The sequence below is a fragment of the Narcine bancroftii genome, chromosome 1, assembly GCF_036971445.1.
Source record: "Narcine bancroftii isolate sNarBan1 chromosome 1, sNarBan1.hap1, whole genome shotgun sequence".
NCBI lineage: Eukaryota > Metazoa > Chordata > Chondrichthyes > Torpediniformes > Narcinidae > Narcine > Narcine bancroftii.
This window is the reverse complement of record NC_091469.1, coordinates 163189808-163213369: the sequence shown is the minus strand read 5'-3', so window position 1 is coordinate 163213369 and position 23562 is coordinate 163189808. Positions and strand designations below refer to the sequence as shown.

The 23562-nt window shown below is 43.6% G+C and overlaps 1 protein-coding gene across 1 annotated transcript in view; it reads right to left on the bottom strand.

Moving 5' to 3' along the window:
• Positions 1–23562, bottom strand: part of LOC138735774 (coiled-coil domain-containing protein 152) — a 242561-nt gene that overhangs the window by 72365 nt on the left and 146634 nt on the right. The window contains exon 5 of the mRNA XM_069884164.1: positions 4082–4150. Coding sequence (XP_069740265.1) covers positions 4082–4150 — 69 coding nt within the window. The remainder of the gene's footprint in view (positions 1–4081; positions 4151–23562) is intronic.

The window sequence follows — 23562 nt, the reverse complement described above, 5'->3', positions numbered from 1 at the left end:
CTGTTCCAGCCTACCACACAGGACCTCATTAAAGACCTTGCTACAGTCCATGTAGACAATTTGTTCTTTGATTATTCCTTGAAGAAGGGATCAGGCCCAAAATATCAGTACCTGTAATATATCTTTACCTCCTATTGAAACTGCATTTGTGTGTGTTTTTATTACAATCACAACATTTGCAGACTTTTGTGTTTCACACCAGACAATATCCACTGCTCAATCCACTGACAATATCCCCATTAATGCTCTTTGTTGCCACTTCCAAAAACTCAATCCAATTTATGAAGCACAATTTTTCATGCACAAAAAGCTATTCTGACAATGTCCTGAATCATTTCTTGCCTTTCCAATCAGCTGCATAAACAGATCTTCTGATAGGAACCCTGTAGAACAACCTGCAGTAAGGCTATTTTCCACGGTGGGAGAGCCTAGGACAAAAGGGCAAAACTTCAGGATTGAAGGGCGTCCACTTAGAACCGAGATGTTGGGGAAATTCTTTATCGCCAGAGGATAGTGAATCTGTGGAATTTGTTGCCACAGGTAGGTGTGGAGGCCAGGTCAATGCGTGTATTGAAGGTTCTTGATTAGCCAGGGCATCAAAGGCTATGGGGAGAGTGGGAAAATGGATCAGCTCATGATTAAATGGCGGGGGGACATGATCGGCTGAATGGTCTATTTCTGCTCCCATGTCTTATGGACTTCAGACTCTGGCTCAATGGTGGCAAATGAGATTGGTGAGAAATTAAGTAGATTAATCCCTATAGTCGCAAAAGCAAATACAAATATATAACTCACATTCAGATTTGAAACTCAGAGTAACTGGTGTATTTTTACTTCAATAGAAAAGTAGGGGTGTACCTCTTGAGCCTTTAACTCTTGTTGAACTGAAATATGCCAGGCACTTGTCCTCCTCAGATCCTATTCCCCAATCACTCTTCCAACTGTCACTTGCTTCTTTATTCATTCAGTGTGGAAGCTGGTTGATTTTCATTTTCCCTGATTGAGGTTCAGCATTGCTTCACTGAATTTGCATCCATTTTTGGTGTGACCTCTGTGACCATCAGCCACAGTGTCTTCTTTCTCTCTGCAGATGGTAGTGTTGGCTGTTCCCTCCATCAATGCCAGCTGGGAAATGCATTAACAGCCAGCCAGCATGATCATTGAGGTTTGAGCAGGTACCTCATGGTTATGTGGATGAATAAGGCACACAAGCTTTTACCTTGAAATCAGAGCAAGGCAGAGTGTTTGACATTCAAATACTTTGCTGCAGGAACAGAACAACAGACAGCTCGTTGGTGGGTGATTAAATCCATATGTTCTATTCAAGAACTAAGTTAAACTGGGGTGGGGGGTGGGCACTAGGGAACTGGGAGTAGATAGGAATATCAGTAATGAGTAGAGATTAATGTCATACACACACACATACAATGTTCTGATTACTCAGTGGTTAGAGCACTGGTCTTATAAATCTGCGTTGTGGTACATCACTCAGCCAATAGATGGCCTAGAGACACGGCACCCAGCCTAATGACATCCGACCACCAGGTGGGCCCAAAGGGCCCATGGTATAAAGCCGAAGTCCCGACTGTGTGCTCTCTCTCTCCCCAGGGATCACACTGTGAGCACAACTAGCAGCCAACTAGATATTTATGTGAGTGGAATAAAGGGGTGTTGCCCCAAACAGAATTGTGCCTGTGTTTTCCTTTGGCGCATCCTGCCATGGGTCATGAGTTTGTTCCTTGCTGGGGTATTTCTGCCAGGGTTGCTGGACAAAGTGGCAACTCTCTGTCTTCCTTACAGTAGACAAAAAAAGAATTTCATGTAGGTTACATTCTAAATGTAGTATTACGTGACAATAATGGAACCTTTTCCAATGTACAGATGCAGCAAAACTCTTACTTGTGGCAGCAGAATAGTGCAAATATACATATTATGATCATCTTACAACATTAAACAATAGTAGGGAATGAAAAGTAAGAGTGCCTTTGGTTCATTGATCATTCAGGAATCTGACGTCATCGGGGAAGAAACTGTCCTTGTGCCACTGAGTTATTGTCTTTAGGCTCCTGTACATTTTTCCTGATGGTAGCAGAGTGAAGAGGGCATGGCCTGGGTGGTGGGGGTCTTTGAGGATAGAGGCTGCTTTTTTAAGACATCGCCTCATATGAATGTCCTCAATGGAGTGAAGTCTGGTGCCGAATTAATAACCCTCTGGAGTTTATTCTTGTCCTGAGATTTGGTGCCTCCATACCAGGCAGAGATGTAACCAACCAGAATGGTCTCCATGGTACACTGTAGAAATTTTCAAGAGTCTTCGGTGACATACTGAATCTCCTCAAACACCTCACCAAGTATAGCTGCTGGTGAGCCTTCTTTGTGATTGCATCAACATGGAGGCTCCAGGACAGATCCTCAGAGATGTTGACACCCAGGAATTTGAAGTTCTTGACCCTCTCCACTACTGAGCCCTCGATGAGGACTGGGTCATGTTCCCCTGACTTCCTCCTGAAGTCCATAATCATCTTCTAGGTTTTGCTGACGATGAGTGCAAGGTTGATGTCGTTACACCATTCAATGAACTAATCTATCTCCCTCCTGGTCACTTCCTCATTGCCGTTTGTGATTCTGTGACAACTGTGATGTCATCAGCAAACTTGTAGATAGCATTGGAATTGTTCCTGATCACACAGTCATGGGTGTAGAGTGAGTAAAGCAGTGGGCTAAGCGCACATCCTTGGGTTGCACCTGTGTTGATAATCAGTGAGGAGGCGATGTTGTTTCCAATTTGTACTGAGAAAGTCAAGGATCCAGTTGTGGGGGGGGGGGGGGGGCGCGGGGGTACAGAGGCCTGGAGTTTGTAGATTCACCAATTATAATGGTCGAAATTACTAACATATGCCACCAAGTTTATTTATCATCCAACTGTACAAGTATAACCTGATGAAACAGCAACCAACCAGAATGGTCTCCATGGTACACTGTAGAAATTTTTGAGAGTCTTTGGTGGCATACCAAATCTCCTCAGACACCTCATCAAGTATAGCTGCTGGCGGGCCTTCTTTGTGATTGCATCAACATGGAATCAAATAGTAAAGTCACAGAGGGATTGTATGAGCAATTCAGCATTCTCAATATTCATGGGAAGAGGCTGTTTCTCAGCCTGGTGGTCCTGGGTCTGATACTCCTGTAACTCTTCCCTGACAGGAGCAGGTGAAAGATGCTCTGTGCAGGTGGAAGGTGTTTAGCGAGCCTTCTTTAGACAACGATCCCTGTCAATTGCATCAATAGGTGATCCTCTCTTATGGTCCAGTGGATTGACCCCTGATCCAATGTTCAACAGCAACCATACCACACTGTGATGCAGTCAGCCAGGATGCTCTGGATAGAGCTCCTGTAGAAAATCGACAAGATGGTGGTCAGAAGCCTTGCCCACCTCAGTCTTCTTAGGAAGTGCAGTCGATGTCGCACCTTCCTGACAAGTGAGAAGATGCTGTGTGTCTAGGATAGGTCACTTTTTCAGTGGACTCTGAGGAACTTGGTGCTCTCTGCTCTCTCCACCACTGAGTATTAATGTATTGTGAAGGAGGGTCATCCATGGTCCTCCTGAAGTCTGCAATCATCTCCTTTGTCTTAACATGGTTGAGGCTCAGTTTGTTATTTTCACACTATTTCATGACAGAATAAATATAAAAGGACAGAGAAATAAGTTTTCACAGCTGTACTTAGTGCAAAAAATGTGACATTTCAATAGTACAAAAAAAAACTTGTGGTGATCCTAGGCTAGTATATGATTTGAATCAGAGGTGCAACACCTGATCGCTGCAGGTTCGAGTCTTACTAGATGAGTGAAAAAATAGGAAGAGGAGGAACTGAACAAATTTGTAGCTAAATCAACAGAACCACATTCCAATATTTTCTGCAAAAGATGTACAGCTGGAAGGATTCAGCAGGTTAGGAAACATTCATGTGGAGATATGAACAGTCAATGATTTTTTGAGCATTATTCTCATTGTTTGCTGAAGATTGCAGCATCTGAAGTTCTTTTTCTATGACTTTCTGCCTCAATACCACGAACTCTTACCTCTCGCATCATATTGTTTTTGGATGGTATCTTGCAGCCCTTCTATCATTCCATGCAACATGACACATTCTGAAAAACAAAAATATCCAACACATTACTGAATAAAAAAGGATTTGACAAATCCAGCTTGTTCCACTCTGCCTTGGGTGGAGGATGGGATTCTTGAGTTGACTGGAAAGGAGGTAGAACCATAAAATATTACAGCACGAAAGGATCTTTGGCCCTTCTAGTCTATTCCAAATTATTATTCTGGCTAGTCCCTCTGCACTCTTTCATAGTCTACATACCCATCCATGTATCTGTCCAAATTCTTCTAAAATATGTGCTGACCGGCTGCATCAAGGACAGGCATGGAAACACCAATACACTTAAGTGTAAAGCCCTCCAAAAGGTAGTGGACACATCTCAGGACATTACAGGAAAAATCCTCCCCACCATCGAGAATTTCTAAAGGGAACGCTGCTGGCAGGGAGCAGCAGCAATAATCAAAGACCCTCACTACCCAGCACACACTCTGTTCTCGCTGCTATAATCAGGAAAGAGGTATAGGTGCTAAGACTCCCATCACCAGGTTCAGAAACAACTGCTACCCCTCCACCATCAGACACCCCAATCACAAACTCAATCAGAGACTCATTTAAGAACTCTTACTTGCGCACTTCATTGATTTTCTTTTGTTCTCTTTATATTGTTTACATTCATTATCTGTTTACGTGTTTTACGCTGTGTACAGTTTATTTTTTGCACTACCAATTAGTGGTAATCTCAGTTCATGAAAAATGGACTCTCACAGTAAATCTGAAAATTAAGCCCTCATTCACCACTTCAGCTGGCAGGTCATTCCATACTTCCACCACTCCCCTAATGTTTACCTCTAAACCTTTCCCCTTTCACCCTTAACCCATGTCCTCTGGTTTGTATCTCACCTACATTGACTACACCCTTATAATTTTGTATACCTCTATCAAATCTCCTCTCATTCTTCTATGCTTCGGGGAATAAAGAACTAACCTGTTTAACCATTTCCTATAACTCAGTTCCTCCAAAATACAACACCTCATACTTGTTCACAATAAATTCCATCTGCCATTTTTTCATTCCATTTTTCTAGCTGGTCAAGATCCCTCTGTAAGCTTTGAAATCCTTTCTCGGTGTCCACAAAACCTCTAATCTTTGTGTCATCTGCAAACCTGCTGATCCAATTGATCACATTATTATCCAGATCATTGATATAGATGACAAATAACAATGGTCCCAGCACCGATCCCTGAGGCACCTCTAGTCACAGGCCTCCAGTCTGAGAAGCATCATCCACTATCACTCTCAGGCTTCTCCTGCGTAGCCAATGCCAAATCCAGTTTACTAACTCACTGTGAATACTGAGCATCTGAACCTTCCTGACTAACCTCCCATGTGGGAACTTTTGAAAGGCATTACTGACGTACACAGCCTTTCCTTCATCACTTTCCTGGGAACCTCTTTGAAAAACTCTATAAACATCAGTTACCATGAACAAAACCATTTTGACTATCCCCTAATCAGTTGCTGGATGCAATGTCTTTGTTGTCTTTACTTCCTGAGACTGTGCCAGTTTCTTGAGAAAATACTGATGTAAAAAACAACCCATTTAAGATCTTCCCCATCTCTTCTGGCTCCATACATTGCCGACAACTCTGATCTTCAAGAGGACTTAATTTGTCTCTTTCTATCCTTTTGCACTTAATATACCCCTGTAGAAACCCTTAGGATTCTCCTTTACATTGCCTGCCAAAGAAACCTCATGTCTTCTTTTAGCCTCCTGATTTCATTCTTAAGTTTTTGGTTTGCATTTTTTGTTTCCTATTCCTCTTAGACCCATAAAACACTACAGCACAGAAAACAGGCCATTATGCTGAAATATCATTCTGCTCGTCCCATTGATCTGCACCTAGTCCATAACCCTCCAGACCTCTGCCATCCATGTATCTAACCAATTTATTCTTAAAACGAATGAGCCTGAATTTACCATGACAGATAGAAGCTCATTCCACACTCCCACCACCCTCTGAGTGAAGAAGTTCCCCCTAAACCTTTCCCCATTCATCCTTAACCCATGCCCTCTCGTATTTATTTCTCCTAATGTAAGTGGAAAGAGCCTACTCTCATCTACTCTATTTATACCCCTCATAATTTTAAATATGTCTATCAAATCTCCCTTTATTCTTCTAAGCTCCAGGGAATAAAGTCCTAATCTGTTTAACCTTTCCCTGAAACTCAGTTCCTGAAGTCTTGCCAACATCCTAGTAAATCTTCTCTGCCCTCTTACAATCTTAGTGATATCTTTCCTGTAGTTAGGTGATCAGAATACAATACTCCAAATTTGGCCTCACCAACGTCTTATACAACCTCATCATAACATCCCAACTCCTGGACTCAATACTTTGATTTATGAAGGCCAAGATGCCAAAAGCTTTCTTTACATCCTTGTCTACCTGTGACACCTCTTTTAAGAAATTATGTATCTGTATTCCCAGATCCTTATGCTCCTCCACACTCCTCAGTGCCCGACCATTTACCATGTATGTCCTTTCTTGGTTTGTCCTTCCAAAATGCAACTCCTCACACTTGTCTGCATTAAGTTCCATCTGCCATGTCCTGGCCCATTTTTCCAGTTGGTCCAGATCCCTCTGTAAGCTTTGAAAGCCTTCCTTGCTGTCCACAACGCCTCCAATCTTAACTTGCTGATCCAATTTACCACATTATAATCCCGATCATTGATATAGACAACAAACAACATTGGTCCCAGCACAGATCTCTGAGGCACACCAGTCTGAGAAGCAATCATCCACCACCACTCTATGACTTCTCCCATACAACCAATTTTGAATCCAATTTACAACCTCTCCATGGATAACTAGTGTTTGAATTAACCCCCCATGTGGGACCTTGTCGAAGGCCTTACTAAAGTCCATGTAGACAACATCCACAGTCTTTCCTTCAACAACCTTCTTGGTAACCTTCTTGACTATCCTTAATCAGCCTTGGCTGTCAAATACTTGTATATCCAATCATAACACCTTACAATAATTTACTTACTACTGACACAAGGTCACCGGCCTGTAATTTCCTGGTTTACTCTTATACACTTCTTTCTTCTTTCAAACTAGATCCCCAATATTACCCAAAAAGCAAAGTTCCCTCTGCCTGTTAACTTTTCATTTAATCCTGACAGGAACATACAAACACTGTACTCTCAAAATTTCACCTTTGAAGACTGAACACATCCTTGCCAGAAAACAATGACCCAATCACACTTTACAGATCCATTCTCATTTCCTCAAAATTGGCCTTTCACCAATTTAGAATCTCAACCCAAGGCCCAGACCTATCCTTCTCCATAATTAACTTGAAACTAAAGGCATTATGATCATTGGACTCAAAATGTTCCTCTCCACATACTTCTGTCATTAGGGGATTAGAGGTGAAGAGGATGAACAAATTTAGGTTCTTGGAAGTCACAATCTCAGAGCATCTTTCCTGGACCAAACACACTAATGGTATCATGAAGAAAGCACATCAGCATCTCTATTTCCTCAAGAGTTTGTGGAGGTTTGGTATGACAAATGAAACAATGGCAAATGTCTACAGCTGTGCGGTGGAAAGTGTTCTTACTAGCTGCGTCATGGTCTGGTATGGGAACACCAATACCCCTAAGCCTAAACCCCTGTAAAAAGTAATGGACATATGTGGAATAATAAGTTTTATGAATATGTATAATGCATTAGGTAAGGATTTCAGTTACTGCAAATGTGGGAATATAATTGTGTTTTTCCATCTGTGCCAAAGAGAGATATTATTATCCACAAGAATGTCATTATGTTTCGGGATAAGGAACACTCTGATCTTCCCCAACAATTCCAAACATTGCAAGGTAACATGTAATGATAAACACAAAATGCAGGTGTGTGAGGCTAGTGAGGGTCCCATACAGACCCTTGCCCAAATTCTGTATAAATGTATGGTGAACACTCTGATATTTTGAATGTTGGGCTCAGAGCAAAGAACCCTTTCTTGAATCCCGTCACTACTGCTAGAATATCAAAGGGTTAATAAAGAAGCTGTTGTTTGTTTACTTGGTTCTGTTGTGTTTTCTTCTATCTGTTTTCTTGTAGTGTGGGCTGACTTCAACATTGGCATAGTCAGCAGGATCTCACCAGGACAGAAGTCACTTCGGACTGAGTAAGAGGCTATCAGTGTTTGGGATGCTAGAGGGAGGATAAAGAGGCACCTTCAGATCCATTGCATTTGCCTCCCATTCCAGTTTCTGGAAACACGGTGGTCCCTCGTCCAAAGTTGATCTGGTTCCCTGCCGAGATCCAGAGAAGAACCAAGATAGATAAAGCGTACAGGTCTGTCGAATATGTGGTGTAAGGCACACATGTCAAACTCTGGCCCGTGGGCCAAATTTGGCCCGTGATATAATTATATTTGGCCCGCAAGATCATATCAAAAATGTATTAGAGGTGGCCCGCTGGCCGCCGCGCCAGTATAGTGCATGCACAGTAACCGCTGTGTCCCAGGGTGAGAGAGAGAGAGAAAAATCCTGGTCCTTGAAAAGTAGTGGTGGGTGGTTTTATAAACACGCTGTCGTGTCCCCCCGCCCACCCCCCCACCGCAGCGCGGCCTGGCTGGTGTCAGGGGAAGCCAAGGCCGCTTCCCAGCGCCCGGAACCCCAGTGGCACAGCGTTTTTTGGAGCTGCAGATGGAGTCGGGATGCCGGAGGAAAGATTGGGGCTCCTCGCTGGGCGATGGGGGCGCCGGCCACTGGCCGCCCTGCGCCTTCCCACCGGACCAGCAGCGGGTGCCCGGAGTACACGTGGAGAGCGAGGCTGGTCGGGCAGGTAGGGTGGAACCCCCCCCGCCAATCTCGGGAGTGGTGTGGGCTGGATCGGGATTAGCCGCGCTCACCTGCTCCTCCACCGCTGACCGGGATCCCAGCGCGGTCCTGAGCGCAGAGACTGCCCTGGAAAGGTCCTGGGACACCGGCAAGGAAAGAAAAGGGGGTCCGGGAGAAACTCAGCAGGTCAAGGGGGGTCCGGGAGAAACTCAGCAGGTCAAGGGAGGTCCGGGAGAAACTCAGCATGTCAAGAGGGGTCTGGGAGAAACTCAGCAGGTCAAAGGGGGGTCCGAGCGAAACTCAGCAGGTCAAGGGGGAGGAGTCCGGGAGAAACTCAGAAGGTCAAGGGGAGGGGGTCTGGGAGAAACTCAACAGGTCAAGGGGGTTCTGGGAGAAACTCAGCAGGTCAAGGGAGGTCCAGGAGAAACTCAGCAGGTCAAGGGAGGTCCGGGAGAAACTCAGCAGGGCAAGGGAAGTCCGGGAGAAACTCAGCAGGTCGAGGGGGGTCCAGGAGAAACTCAACAGGTCAAAGGGGGATCCGGGAGAAACTCAGCAGGTCAAGGGGGGTCCGGGAGAAACTCAGCAGGTCAAGGGGGGTCCGGCAGAAACTCAGGGGGGGCCTGACCACACCAGGACCGTTGCCCACTCCCCCTCCCTGCCGCAGGCCGACCCGCGACTCACGGTGACGGGGCCGCTGATCCGCCGAGATGCCGCCCTGCAGCGAGAGCCAACGCCCCCGCACTGTCGTTGTCCAACCCGATCGCCCGCGAACCCCGCCCTCCCGCACACAGGCCTATGAACTTTAATCTCAGGATAAAATGATCTTCCAATAGTTTCATGTCACAGTGATCAATATATTCCTGGTTAAAAATGGTCCTGCACCTGGATACAAGCTCATTAGGCATAAAACTTGAAAAGTGTGTAAATCAAAGGATATCTGTACCAATGGAAAAAGGGCATGGCAAATAACCCTGCTAGAGTTCATGCCCACAATCAGTCACCCATTTGATTGTTTCAGGAATCATGTTATTCTCCCACATTCTTAATAGCCCTCAGATTTTACTATTCGACAGCACACTAGCAACATTTGACAAATCCTCTATAGAGAAATATTTTATCCAAAACTATTATTAAACATTTATTTTAATAAGAAAAAGTTTAACATTACATATGTTGAAAGAAGAGAAAACATGCAGATGTTGTTGAAAATTTTCAATAATTATTTAGTTCGGCCCTCGACTTAGTCCAAGTTTTTAATTTTGGCCCTCCGTGAATTTGAGTTTGACACCCCTGGTGTAAGGTTTAAGGTTACACATGGACTATAGTGGTTTATACAGTTAAATAGGATAAATGGATTATATAAATAAACAGACACAGGATTGCCTGAGCTTAAATTTAATTTGACTGGTTGGCCAGAGAGGTCCGAATAAAAGATTAATTTGTCAGACAGGCAGGAGATTTAGGATAAGTCTGATGGAAGAAAAGAATTTTTGCTTGTTGTCACATAGATTTGTTAGCCTGGGTAAATTTTTATTGGGTGAATCATTTTGGAAATCAGGCTAGGGGTAAATTGGAGAATACAATTCCTGTCTTTCCATGTCTGCATGGGTTTTCCCTGGAAGCTCCAGTTTCCTCCCACTGTTCGAAAAATACCGGGGTTGTAGGTTAATTGGTTGTCAATTAGGTGGCATGGACTCATGGGCCAAAATGGCCTGTTACTGTGCTGAATGTCTAAATTATAATTAAATTAGTGGCAAAAATTTAAAGAACGAAGCTTAAATACATTTAAAGTCATAGAGGGATAGTGCTATGTGAAAAGGAGGATGCAGCCAAAGATTGGGAGTCCTGCAGGCTGAGTGTGAGAGGGATGACAATCAGGAGAAATAATGAGAGCAGAGCTAGGCGCCAGATGGTGGACAACCTGATGGTGATAAAAGAAGACCCTATTCTTGCGGAATAATGAGGAATCAAAAGATTCCTTGTGGGCAAGACCACCCCCAGCAGCCACAACCCCCGTCATAGCCACCAGCCCTGTGTCTCACTAGTTATGTTGAAGAAGGAGGAGTACTAAATGAAGTTTCAGACTCAGCTTTGATGGAGAACCATTGCTCATTTTAGAAAAAGAAACTTGAAGATGTTTACCTCCCAACCTACTCAAGTACATTTGTTTGTGTAACGATACTGTGCAGGGTAGGAGGAAGAAGGGGTTGAAAAAATATTTGAGCTATATCATCAACAGTAATTTGAAACCTGCCCTCCAGTGCTTCTAATGGAATGAATCTCCTTTTTTTAAAGGAGCGTACTTCAATGTGTCTGCAACATTAATGCTTTGTAGAATTAAATTGGCAGACACAGATTTCAGGTAAATTATCAGTTCAAAGCCAATTCATGCCATGGCTTCACAGCTATTGGACATTAAAGTGACAGTTAAGAAATTTTGTTAATAGCCCACCGTGCTCCCAACAGAAGTAAAAATTTCAATGGGCTTTGTTAACTGTATCAAATCAACTCAAAACATGTATGGGGCTCAATCCCAGGACTTCTTTTTCCTGTGCCATTAAATATTGCATAACAGATCTGTGTTAATATGAATCCTTAGTTTAACGTTAAAACTATATCTTATCTAGATATGGTTTAATAGGTTAGTTTGGGTAGTTACAGGGGCACAAAGATAATATATTAGCATTTTAAACACACATGGTTATTTGAGATGGAAGACAGAAGCCAGTTTGAGACAAAAATAGATGCTGATTGAAGTTGGAGTGAAGAAGATGAAGAGGATTTATGATAGTTCTTGAGATATTGGAAATAATAGGTGTTAGTTCAGAAGCACCTGTATAAACGCATGGCCATTTTAGCCCTGAGGAAAGCAGATTTCTCAGAGACAGAAGTGGAATTAAATGCTTTCAGCACATTTGGGTCAAAAGACCTTGAGCTTCAAAGACAGAAATTATATCACATACCATATGACATGAGAAATAGGCTGGAAATATATTATTGAAAGGAGAGACAAAGAGTTCAGTTTGGAGATTACAGAAGTCAAAACCCTGTGATAAACAGGAGTTGGAACCTTGTGAAAGACAGGGTTTCATTACAGTAAACAGAATGGGTGCTATTGTGTGATACTCCTGGGAAAAGGGGAACCTAGTATGAGTGGCTTTTGAAATAAGGAAGACCACTTTGCTGTCTCTTTAGAAAAGAGGACATAATTCTACTGAGTCCATTTTTGTATGGCCACTTCGTTTAACCCTTGTCTGGCTTTGTGAATTAATCATGGAAGAAAATAGCCACATTCGCTGTCTTTTTGAAAAGATTCTTCGTGTGGAAAACAATTCCAAAATCTTCAGTAAAATGAATTGATCCTGGGAAGACAGGAATTGTATTCTCCTTTTCACAGGAGGTACATTGGTGGCTCAAAAGATGGTCACTTCATTTAAAGAATATCTCTCAAGATAGCTTATCAAAAGAATTGTGAGTAAAGAGGCCTGAAGATATGATGTTTAAAAATGCTTTATAATTATTTTTGAACTGAGAATTTAAGACTTTCAAGCAAGACTAATATGATGCTAAAGTTTTTAAAATGAACGTTTCAGAGTGGGACTTTAATTATAGACACACACATATATTTTACATATGTGCATAGTGGGGCTAAATTGAGAGTTAAGTTTAGAGAGAAGTAAGAGATGTTATGTTATTAATAGTTTAATAAAAAAACCTATTATTTTGAATTTCCCATTGTCTGGTGAATTTTCCATAGCTGTTCCTTTGTTAGTACTAACAAAGTCCCTTTAGTCCCAAATAAAAATTGAAAGGGTTGTTAGTTGGTAACAATCGATTCCTGAGGAAGTTGCAAAGTGGAGGAGGGCAATGAAAACACTGGAAGATCCCGTACTGATGTATGAAGAACTGGGTGGCATGGACCCCAGCCGTTAAAACAGATGAACGTCATGCTCAGAGCACTAGCTGAAGGTCAGAGCAACTTGTTGCGTGGAATGTCAGCCCCTCCCCTAAGAAACTGCATAGGAATTTTGGGAAGATTTAAGCAGCAGATCAGACATTTCCCGATGGCCAGCCTTCGGCTTAATTTAATGCAATGCTTACCAGAAACAAAATGCATCATTGTTTAAGACTAATTTAAAGTGGTCAGGTAATACCAAAGGACAACCTTGAAGAGAGGTGATGGCCTTCTGTTCAAGTGATTAAGAGAGAGCTGAGGCACCACTGAAATCCAAATTGAAATATGAATTTCTCTTAAGAACCGATGAGAGATTATGATAAAAGAGACAATTGGTAGTAATTCAGCAAACCAACACAGGTTTCTGTTCAGTGCTCTAACCCGCCTAGGGACGAGACCAATTTTAGACACCCTGCCCAGGCACCCAGAGTATACCTAAAATTATCTTGTGGACCACCGTCTCACTGACATATCTGTGGCGAAGAAGGACATTGGTGCTGGGAGGGCCCCTCCTTTGGAGAGGACGATTGCCATCAGGCATCTTTTATTGTGAGTCAGAGGAGGAGGAGCTTGCTGAAAGTGAGGAGAAGGTAAGCTATTAAAGTCAGGGGCTTACCGGGGCTTGGGCCTACTTGGTTCGGCTGGGAGTCGGAGGAGGAGCTTGGAGAGAGTCGGGCTGTGAGTCAGAGGAGGAGGAGCTTGCTGAAAGTGACAGGGTTAATTGGTCAAGGGGCCAATAAAAGGAGTGAAAGGGGAGGGATCAGCCAGTGAGGAGCGGAGTTATTTGCCTTCGTATTCAGAGTCATGCCAATAGGGTTAGTGCTCTGTACTGGGTGTCAGATGTGGGAACAGTGGGTGACCTCCACCCTCCCAAATGGCCACATCTGCACCAGGTATACCGAGATGCAGTTACTAAGGGAGCGAATTAGGGATATGGAGTTGCAGATTGATGACCTGCGTCTTGTAAGGGAGAGTGAGGAGTTAATCGACTCAACTTTCAGGGTGATAAATACTCCAGAACCCGTGTCAGGTAAATGGGAAACCGTCAGGGGGGGAAAGAAAAAAGCAAGAAAAACGGAGAGCACACCAGTGACTATCCCACTCAGCAACAGTTATGTTGTGTGGGATTCTGTTGAGGGAGATGACTGGACAGAAGATGACCATGGGCACCAGGTCAATGGCAATGAGCCTGGTAGAGTGGTGCAAAAGAAAAGGAGAAATGCAGTAGTTATTGGGGACTCCATTGTCAGGGGTATGGACAGGAGGTTCTGTGAGCCAGATAAGTATACCCGCATGGTGTGCAAGGGTATGAAAAATACGAAAAAATCGGGTCCAAAATATTCTGAGAGAAGAGGGAGAGCAGCCTGATGTCTTGGTACATGTGGGTCAAACGACATTGACAAGAAAAGGGAGGAGGTAATGAAAAGGGATTACAGTGAGCTGGGACGAAAGCTGAAAGACAGTAATCCTGATCTCAGGATTACTACCTGTTCCAAATACAAGTGATGAAAAGAATGTAAGGATAAGGAAAATGAATGTGTGGCTGAGGTGCTGGTGTACAAGGCAAGGATTTGGCTTCTTGGATCATTGGGATCTCTTTTGGGGAAGGCATGATCTTTACAAGAAGGATGGGTTGCACCTAAATCCAAAAGGTGTCAAAATTTTGGCAAGTATGTTTGGTACAGCAGTGGGACAAGGTTTAAACTAATTTGGCAGGGGTATGGGAACCAGAGTGATAGGGAAAAGGGTAGGGAAGATAAAGTAATGGCCAGGAAAAGTAAACTAGGAAAAATAATGCTGGGAGGAGAAAGTAAAAAATCAGATGGTGCAGTGAGTTTTCGGGTCAATGATAGTGTTAAGAAAATTACAAAGAAAAATAGTGGGCAGAAAAATGAAAAGAAAAGGTTACAGAAGTCACTAGATATTAAAAGGACAAAGAGCATTAGGGCACTTTATCTGAATGCCCGCAGTGTTAGAAATAAGGTTAGTGAACTTGAGGCGCAAATCGGTACCCATGCCTATGATTGGGTCGCCATCACGGAAACATGGCTACAAGGTGACCCTAAATGGGAATTAAATTTTCAAGGGTATCAGGTGGTGCAAAGAGATAGACAGGATGCTAAGGGAGGTAGAGTTGCAATCTTAATCAAAGATGAGCTCCAGGCAGTAGTGAGGAATGATATAAGATCTAAAGAGCATAATGTTGAGTCCATTTGGGTAGAGATAAAGAATAACACAGGGAAAAAAATTACTGGTGGGTGTTATCTATCGCCCACTATATAACAATAGTTTAGTGGCACAGGAAATAAATAGAGAGATAAGTGAGGCATGTAATAATGATACGGCAGTCGTCATGGGGGACTTTAACTTACACATAGATTGGGAAAATCAAGTTGGTCGTGGGAGTCTGGAAGAGGATTTCATAGAATGCATCCGTGATAGCTTTCTTGAGCAGCAAGAGAAAATGCTCTCCTGGATCTAGTGCTGTGCAATGAGATAGGTCGAGTAAATGATGTAATAGTCAGAGAGCAACTGGGAAATAGCTATCATAGTACGACTGAATTTCTCATTCAGATGGAAGGGGAAATAGTTAGATCTAAAACTAATATATTATGCTTAAACAGGGGTGACTACCATAGGATGAGGGAGGAATTGGGCAGAGTGGACTGGGAGTACAGGTTCATTGATGAAACAGTTGAGAAACAGTGGAAGATTTTCAAATAAATATTTTGTAATGCTCAACAAAAATATATTCCGGTCAGGAAAAAGGGCAGCAAGGGAGGGAAAAATCAATCGTGGTTAACAAAGGAAATAAAGGAGAGTATAAAATTGAAGGCGCAGGTGTACAAAGCTGCAAAGAGCAGTGGGAAACTGGAAGATTGGGATAACTTTAAGAGACAACAAGGGGTGACAAAGCAGGTCATAAGAAATGGGAAAAAGGATTATGAAAGTAAATTGGCACAAAATATAAAAACAGAAAGCAAAAATTTTTATAAATATATAAAACGGAAGAGGGTGGCCAGAGTTAACATCGGACCCTTGGAGGATGAAAAAGGAAAACTGGTAGCAAAAAATGAGGAAATGGCCGAGGCATTAAACAAATATTTTGTGTCAGTCTTCACGGTGGAAGACACGTCCAGCATGCCCAAGTGAGGAGTTAAGGATGCGAATGTTGGGGAGGGCCTTGATAAAATAGTTGTTACAAAGGAAATAGTGATGGAGAAACTAATGGGACTAAAGCCAGACAAATCACCTGGTCCTGATGATATGCATCCAAGGATTCTGAAGGAAATGGCAGAAGTTAGAGTTGATGCATTGGTGCTCATAGACCAAAATTCCTTGGATTCTGGGCAGGTCTCGGCAGACTGGAAGACAGCAAATGTCACGCCACTTTTTAAGAAGGGATGTAGGCAGAAGACTGGAAATTATCGGCCAATTAGCTTGACGTCTGTTGTTGGAAAAATCCTTGAAGCCGTCATTAAAGATGAAATAGTGAAACTTTTGGAACGTAAGGGTTCAATCAGGCAGCATGGTTTTAGAAAGGGAAGATCTTGTTTGACAAACTTGTTAGGATTCTTTGAGGATATAGTGGGTGCAGTGGATAGAGGGGAACAGGTTGATTTTGTCTATTTGGATTTCCAGAAAGCGTTTGATAAGGTGCCGCACAAGAGACTTCTCAATAAGTTACAGGAAAGTGGAGTCCGGGGAAGTCTATTGGCCTGGATTGAAAATTGGTTGTCTGACAGGAGGCAGAGAGTCGGGATAAGTGGGAGTTTTTCAGGTTGGCAGAGAGTGAGAGTAGTAAGTGGGATGCCACAGGGGTCAGTTCTAGGCCCACAACTGTTCATCATTTACATTGATGACTTGGAGGAGGGGACAAAATGTGGTGTCGCCAAGTTTGCGGATGACACCAAATTGAGTGAAAGAGCAAATTGAAATGAGGATGTGGAGAGTCTGCAGAGGGATCTAGTTAAGCTGGATGAGTGGGCAAAGGTCTGGCAGATGGAGTACAATGTTAGTAAGTGTGAGGTGATCCACTTTGGCAAGAAAAATAAAAGAGCTGAATATGATTTAAAGGGTGAAAAACTACAGCATGCGGTTGTGCAGAGGGACTTGGGAGGGCTTGTGCATGAATCGCAAAAAGTTAGGTTGCAGGTACAGCAGGTTATTAAGAAGGCAAATGGAATGTTGGCCTTCATCGCTAGAGGAATTGAATTCAGGAGTAGGGAGTTCATGTTGCAACTGTACAAGGTACTGGTGAGACTGCACCTGGAGTACTGAGTCCAGTTCTGGTCTCCATATTTGAGGAAGGATATACTGGCTTTAGAGACGGTCCAGAGGAGTTTTACTAGGTTGATCCCTGGGAAGGGATTGACTTATGATAAACATAAAAAACATAAACATAACAATTACAGCACGGAAACAGGCCATTAGGCCCTTCTAGTCCGCACCGAACCAAACAACCCTCTCTAGTCCCACCTCCCTGCACAATGCCCATAACCCTCCATCTTATTCTCATCCATATACCTGTCCAACCTTTTCTTAAATAATACAATTGACTCCCCCGCCACTATTTCTCCCGGAAGCTCATTCCACACGTCTACCACTCTCTGAGTAAAGAAGTTCCCCCTCATGTTACCTCTAAACCTCTGCCCCTTAATTCTTAACTCATGTCCTCTTGTTTTAATCTTTCTTCCTCTTAACGGAAATAGTCTATCCACATCCACTCTGTCTATCCCTTTCATAATCTTAAATACTTCTATCAAATCCCCTCTCAACCTTCTACTCTCCAAAGAATAAAGACCTAATCTGTCCAATCTCTCCCTATACTCTAGATGCTTAAACCCAGGTAACATTCTGGTAAACCTTCTCTGCACTCTCTCCACTCTGTTTATATCCTTCCTATAATTAGGCGACCAGAACTGCACACAGAACTCCAAATTAGGCCGCACCAACGTTTTATACAATCTCAACATCACCTCCCAACTCCTATATTCCATGTAATGATTGATAAAGGCCAGCATACTAAAAGCCTTCTTCACCACCCTATTCACGTGAGTTTCTACCTTCAGGGAACGATGTACCGTTACTCCTAAATCTTTCTGCTCTTCTGTATTCCTCAATGCTCTCCCATTTACCACGTATGTCCTATTCTGATTCTAGGATTAAATTGTCTAGGATTGTATTCGCTCGAGTTCAGAAGAATGAGAGGAGATCTTGTAGAAACATATAGGATTATGAAGGGTATGGATAGGATAGATGTAGGAAGGTTTTTTGAGCTGGCCGGGGAAACTAAAACGAGAGGATACAGTCTCAAGATTCGGGGGAGTAGATTTAGGACAGAGATGAGGAAAAATAGTTTTTCCCAGAGAGTAGTGAATGTTTGGAATTCTCTAACCAGGGAAGTGGTTGAGGCTGCTTCATTAAACATATTTAAAATTTGGTTAGATAAATTTTTACATGATAGAGGAATTAGGGGATATGGGGAGAAGGCAGGTAGGTGGAGTTAGGTCATAAATTGGATCAGCCATGATCGTATTGAATGGCGGAGCAGGCTCGATGGGCCGAATGAGGTGATAGAGGAATTAGGGGATATGGGGAGAAGGCAGGTAGGTGGAGTTAGGTCATAAATTAGATCAGCCATGATCGTATTGAATGGCGGAGCAGGCTCGATGGGCCGAATGAGGTGATAGAGGAATTAGGGGATATGGGGAGAAGGCAGGTAGGTGGAGTTAGGTCATAAATTAGATCAGCCATGATCGTATTGAATGGCGGAGCAGGCTCGATGGGCCGAATGAGGTGATAGAGGAATTAGGGGATATGGGGAGAAGGCAGGTAGGTGGAGTTAGGTCATAAATTAGATCAGCCATGATCGTATTGAATGGCGGAGCAGGCTCGATGGGCCGAATGAGGTGATAGAGGAATTAGGGGATATGGGGAGAAGGCAGGTAGGTGGAGTTAGGTCATAAATTAGATCAGCCATGATCGTATTGAATGGCGGATCAGGCTCGATGGGCCGAATGAGGTGATAGAGGAATTAGGGGATATGGGGAGAAGGCAGGTAGGTGGAGTTAGGTCATAAATTAGATCAGCCATGATCGTATTGAATGGCGGAGCAGGCTCGATGGGCCGAATGAGGTGATAGAGGAATTAGGGGATAAGGGGAGAAGGCAGGTAGGTGGAGGTAGGTCATAAATTAGATCAGCCATGATCGTATTGAATGGCGGAGCAGGCTCGATGGGCCGAATGAGGTGATAGAGGAATTAGGGGATAAGGGGAGAAGGCAGGTAGGTGGAGTTAGGTCATAAATTAGATCAGCCATGATCGTATTGAATGGCGGAGCAGGCTCGATGGGCCGAATGAGGTGATAGAGGAATTAGGGGATAAGGGGAGAAGGCAGGTAGGTGGAGGTAGGTCATAAATTAGATCAGCCATGATCGTATTGAATGGCAGAGCAGGCTCGATGGGCCGAATGAGGTGATAGAGGAATTAGGGGATAAGGGGAGAAGGCAGGTAGGTGGAGTTAGGTCATAAATTAGATGAGCCATGATCGTATTGAATGGCGGAGCAGGCTCGATGGGCCGAATGAGGTGATAGAGGAATTAGGGGATATGGGGAGAAGGCAGGTAGGTGGAGTTAGGTCATAAATTAGATCAGCCATGATCGTATTGAATGACGGAGCAGGCTCGATGGGCCATTTTTGGCCGACTCCTGTTCCTACTTCCTATGTTCCTATTACTAATAATCCCTTCTGCCAGTGATCCAATAAGGGGCTCAATGACTTCAATGCCTCCACCCTAGTAACACAAAGAAGGAGTGAGGAACCTATTGTTACAAAGAGGGTGCAGGGTGTCTCTCTTCTACTTATGATTGATACAGAAACAACTTTTAAACATTTCTCAGAGAGCACTGACATATTGATAGACACCTCAAGAAGTCCATGATACCCTGCAACATCATCGTCTGCAAAATACTGGAGAAGTAACAGAGAAAGTACGGCCAACATCACCTTATGAAGTAGGATAAACCTTCCATGCCACCTCACATCAGTCAGAACAAGTTTACATCCAGCATTCAGAGGCAGCTCTCTTGACGTCTAATCAAACAGGCCATATGCCTCAAGCACATTTGAGCCACTATGAACTTTTACTCTTAGTGAATTCCTTGGGTGTCAACTCGATAACCTTTTTAACATCACCTCCAGATGAACTTGGAGAACCAGATTATGATCATTTGCAACATAATCATTTTTTGACTTCTGGCACGACAATATTTAATACAGTCCCATTGATGAGGCTGCGACATGATTTATTGACAGGCCAACCTTTGTTCAGGTTATGCCATAGTCCAAAATACAGATAAAGTAATAAAGGAAGCTGCCTTCCACCATACAGTCTTTCCCAGCAATCTGAATTGTTTGCCCTTATTAGAGCCTACATAATAGGGAAGGATAAACGGTCCCTTCACCATTTATTCGGAAAGCAATAAACTACTTGTAAATAAAATGGTCTTTCCTGACAGGGGGATGTAGTACAACTTCAGGGGCACTCCCCTGCTAATTTTATTAAGTTCTGGAAACAGCGGGGGTGCGCCAGTGATCCAGAAACTGAATTATGAACCACCCATGCTGGACAATTTATGTATCTAATGCAATGATATCTGAGCTGCGCGATTGCTCAGCAAGAGGAGGTGTGAGGCACTCCTTTTGTCCAATAGCCTACAGGTCACCCTGGGCAAAGTGCCATACCTCTTTAGCCTCCCAGTCAGGGTCATGTGATGCCACGGATTGCAGGTTTGTTTTTATAAGTAGGTTCTACAAATTGGAATTTATGGTTGTACAACTAAAAATGCTGGGCAGACGAATCTGCTAATCAATGGCCAGGGTTACCTGTCCAGTACGGACTCTGCAACTAAAGAAGGCAATAGAAAACCACTTCTGTATTTTTCCTTTGTTTAATCATGAGTTCAACATCGACTATGGTCACAGCTCAAAGATGGAGCCTTCACTGAAGGAGAACAGGGGAGGCAACAACTACAATTCGGAGGGTCAGAGATCATGATGGATGGAGAGACATGATCGCAAGGCACCTGAATAAATGAGTGTAATTTTTTTAACCTGTACTGTTTAATTATACACTTGCAATAATATATTTGGATAAGGAGGGAAAGGTAGGAGTGGCACACTAATTTGAGAAGAGGTATAAAGAAAGGCACAGGAATGTATTTTCTGTCAGCAAAATAATCCTAGCAAAGCAATTAAGAGCCCTCCAGGAAGGACATGAATGCCTATCCTTTGAGTTTATATACAGATAGTCCTCAACTTCCGACCTATGTGAGTTACGTCCACCCACACATATGACTGATTTTAAAAATAATCTTTATTAAAACTACTGTACAAGTACATATTTTGTATTAAAAATATTGTACACAGTGGTCCCCGCTCCCGGTGGCAGCCAGAGGTCCCTGAGTTAGGACCAATCCGAGTTACAACCAACGTGACGGTCCCAATTGCAGTCATAAGTCGGGGAGTACCTGTAGATTGACTTGAGTACTCTAAACATTAGAGTATATAGCGATAAGTGTTGTCTTGTTATTATTGATCTACCTCATGTCTTGGAAAAAAGCTGAAGTAAATTTATATTCTCATGTACATGCACTTTATGAATGTACTAACTTGGATCTTCGTGATGCCACCATCATCACCCTGTACAAAAACAAAGGCGAGAAATCAGACTGCTCAAACTACAGGGGAATCACGTTGCTCTCCATTGCAGGCAAAATCTTCGCTAGGATTCTACTAAATAGAATAATACCTAGTGTCGCCGAGAATATTCTCCCAGAATCACAGTGCGGCTTTCGCGCAAACAGAGGAACCACTGACATGGTCTTTGCCCTCAGACAGCTCCAAGAAAAGTGCAGAGAACAAAACAAAGGACTCTACATCACCTTTGTTGACCTCACCAAAGCCTTCGACACCGTGAGCAGGAAAGGGCTTTGGCAAATACTAGAGCGCATCGGATGTCCCCCAAAGTTCCTCAACATGATTATCCAACTGCACGAAAACCAACAAGGTCGGGTCAGATACAGCAATGAGCTCTCTGAACCCTTCTCCATTAACAATGGCGTGAAGCAAGGCTGTGTTCTCGCACCAACCCTCTTTTCAATCTTCTTCAGCATGATGCTGAACCAAGCCATGAAAGACCCCAACAATGAAGACGCTGTTTACATCCGGTACCGCATGGATGGCAGTCTCTTCAATCTGAGGCGCCTGCAAGCTCACACCAAGACACAAGAGAAACTTGTCCGTGAACTACTCTCTGCAGATGATGCCGCTTTAGTTGCCCATTCAGAGCCAGCTCTTCAGCGCTTGACGTCCTGCTTTGCGGAAACTGCCAAAATGTTTGGCCTGGAAGTCAGCCTGAAGAAAACTGAGGTCCTCCATCAGCCAGCTCCCCACCATGACTACCAGCCCCCCCACATCTCCATCGGGCACACAAAACTCAAAACGGTCAACCAGTTTACCTATCTCGGCTGCACCATTTCATCAGATGCAAGGATCGACAATGAGATAGACAACAGACTCGCCAAGGCAAATAGCGCCTTTGGAAGATTACACAAAAGAGTCTGGAAAAACAACCAACTGAAAAACCTCACAAAGATAAGCGTATACAGAGCCGTTGTCATACCCACACTCCTGTTCGGCTCCGAATCATGGGTCCTCTACCGGCACCACCTACGGCTCCTAGAACGCTTCCACCAGCGTTGTCTCCGCTCCATCCTCAACATCCATTGGAGCGCTCACACCCCTAACGTCGAGGTACTCGAGATGGCAGAGGTCGACAGCATCGAGTCCACGCTGCTGAAGATCCAGCTGCGCTGGATGGGTCACGTCTCCAGAATGGAGGAGCATCGCCTTCCCAAGATCGTATTATATGGCGAGCTCTCCACTGGCCACCGTGACAGAGGTGCACCAAAGAAAAGGTACAAGGACTGCCTAAAGAAATCTCTTGGTGCCTGCCACATTGACCACAGCCAGTGGGCTGATAACGCCTCAAACCGTGCATCTTGGCGCCTCACAGTTTGGCGGGCAGCAGCCTCCTTTGAAGAAGACCGCAGAGCCCACCTCACTGACAAAAGGCAAAGGAGGAAAAACCCAACACCCAACCCCAACCAACCAATTTTCCCTTGCAACCGCTGCAATCGTGTCTGCCTGTCCCGCATCGGACTGGTCAGCCACAAACGAGCCTGCAGCTGACGTGGACTTTTTTACCCCCTCCATAAATCTTCGTCCGCGAAGCCAAGCCAAAGAACTTGGATAAAGGATATTTTATAACTTCAGTAGCACTATGTTTTCTTGCAGAGAACCTTCAACAACAATGCAATTTAGAACATTTTATCCTTAGAACAATGGCAGATGTTTTTTTGGCAATGAAGAATATGCACACTATACTCCCAAATCCCAAACTATCCCCAATTTGCAAATGAATGTTAACCTAAATCATTTATAAAGGAAACAAGGCTGCAGAGTCCAGCAAACAAGCTTCTACTTTATATGGTTGGAGTTCTTCGGTCACAACAATTACATTTCCAGTCGTTTGCTTCCTCTGTGCCAAAATATGATTATTTTTAAAATGAATTTAGCATCTGCTG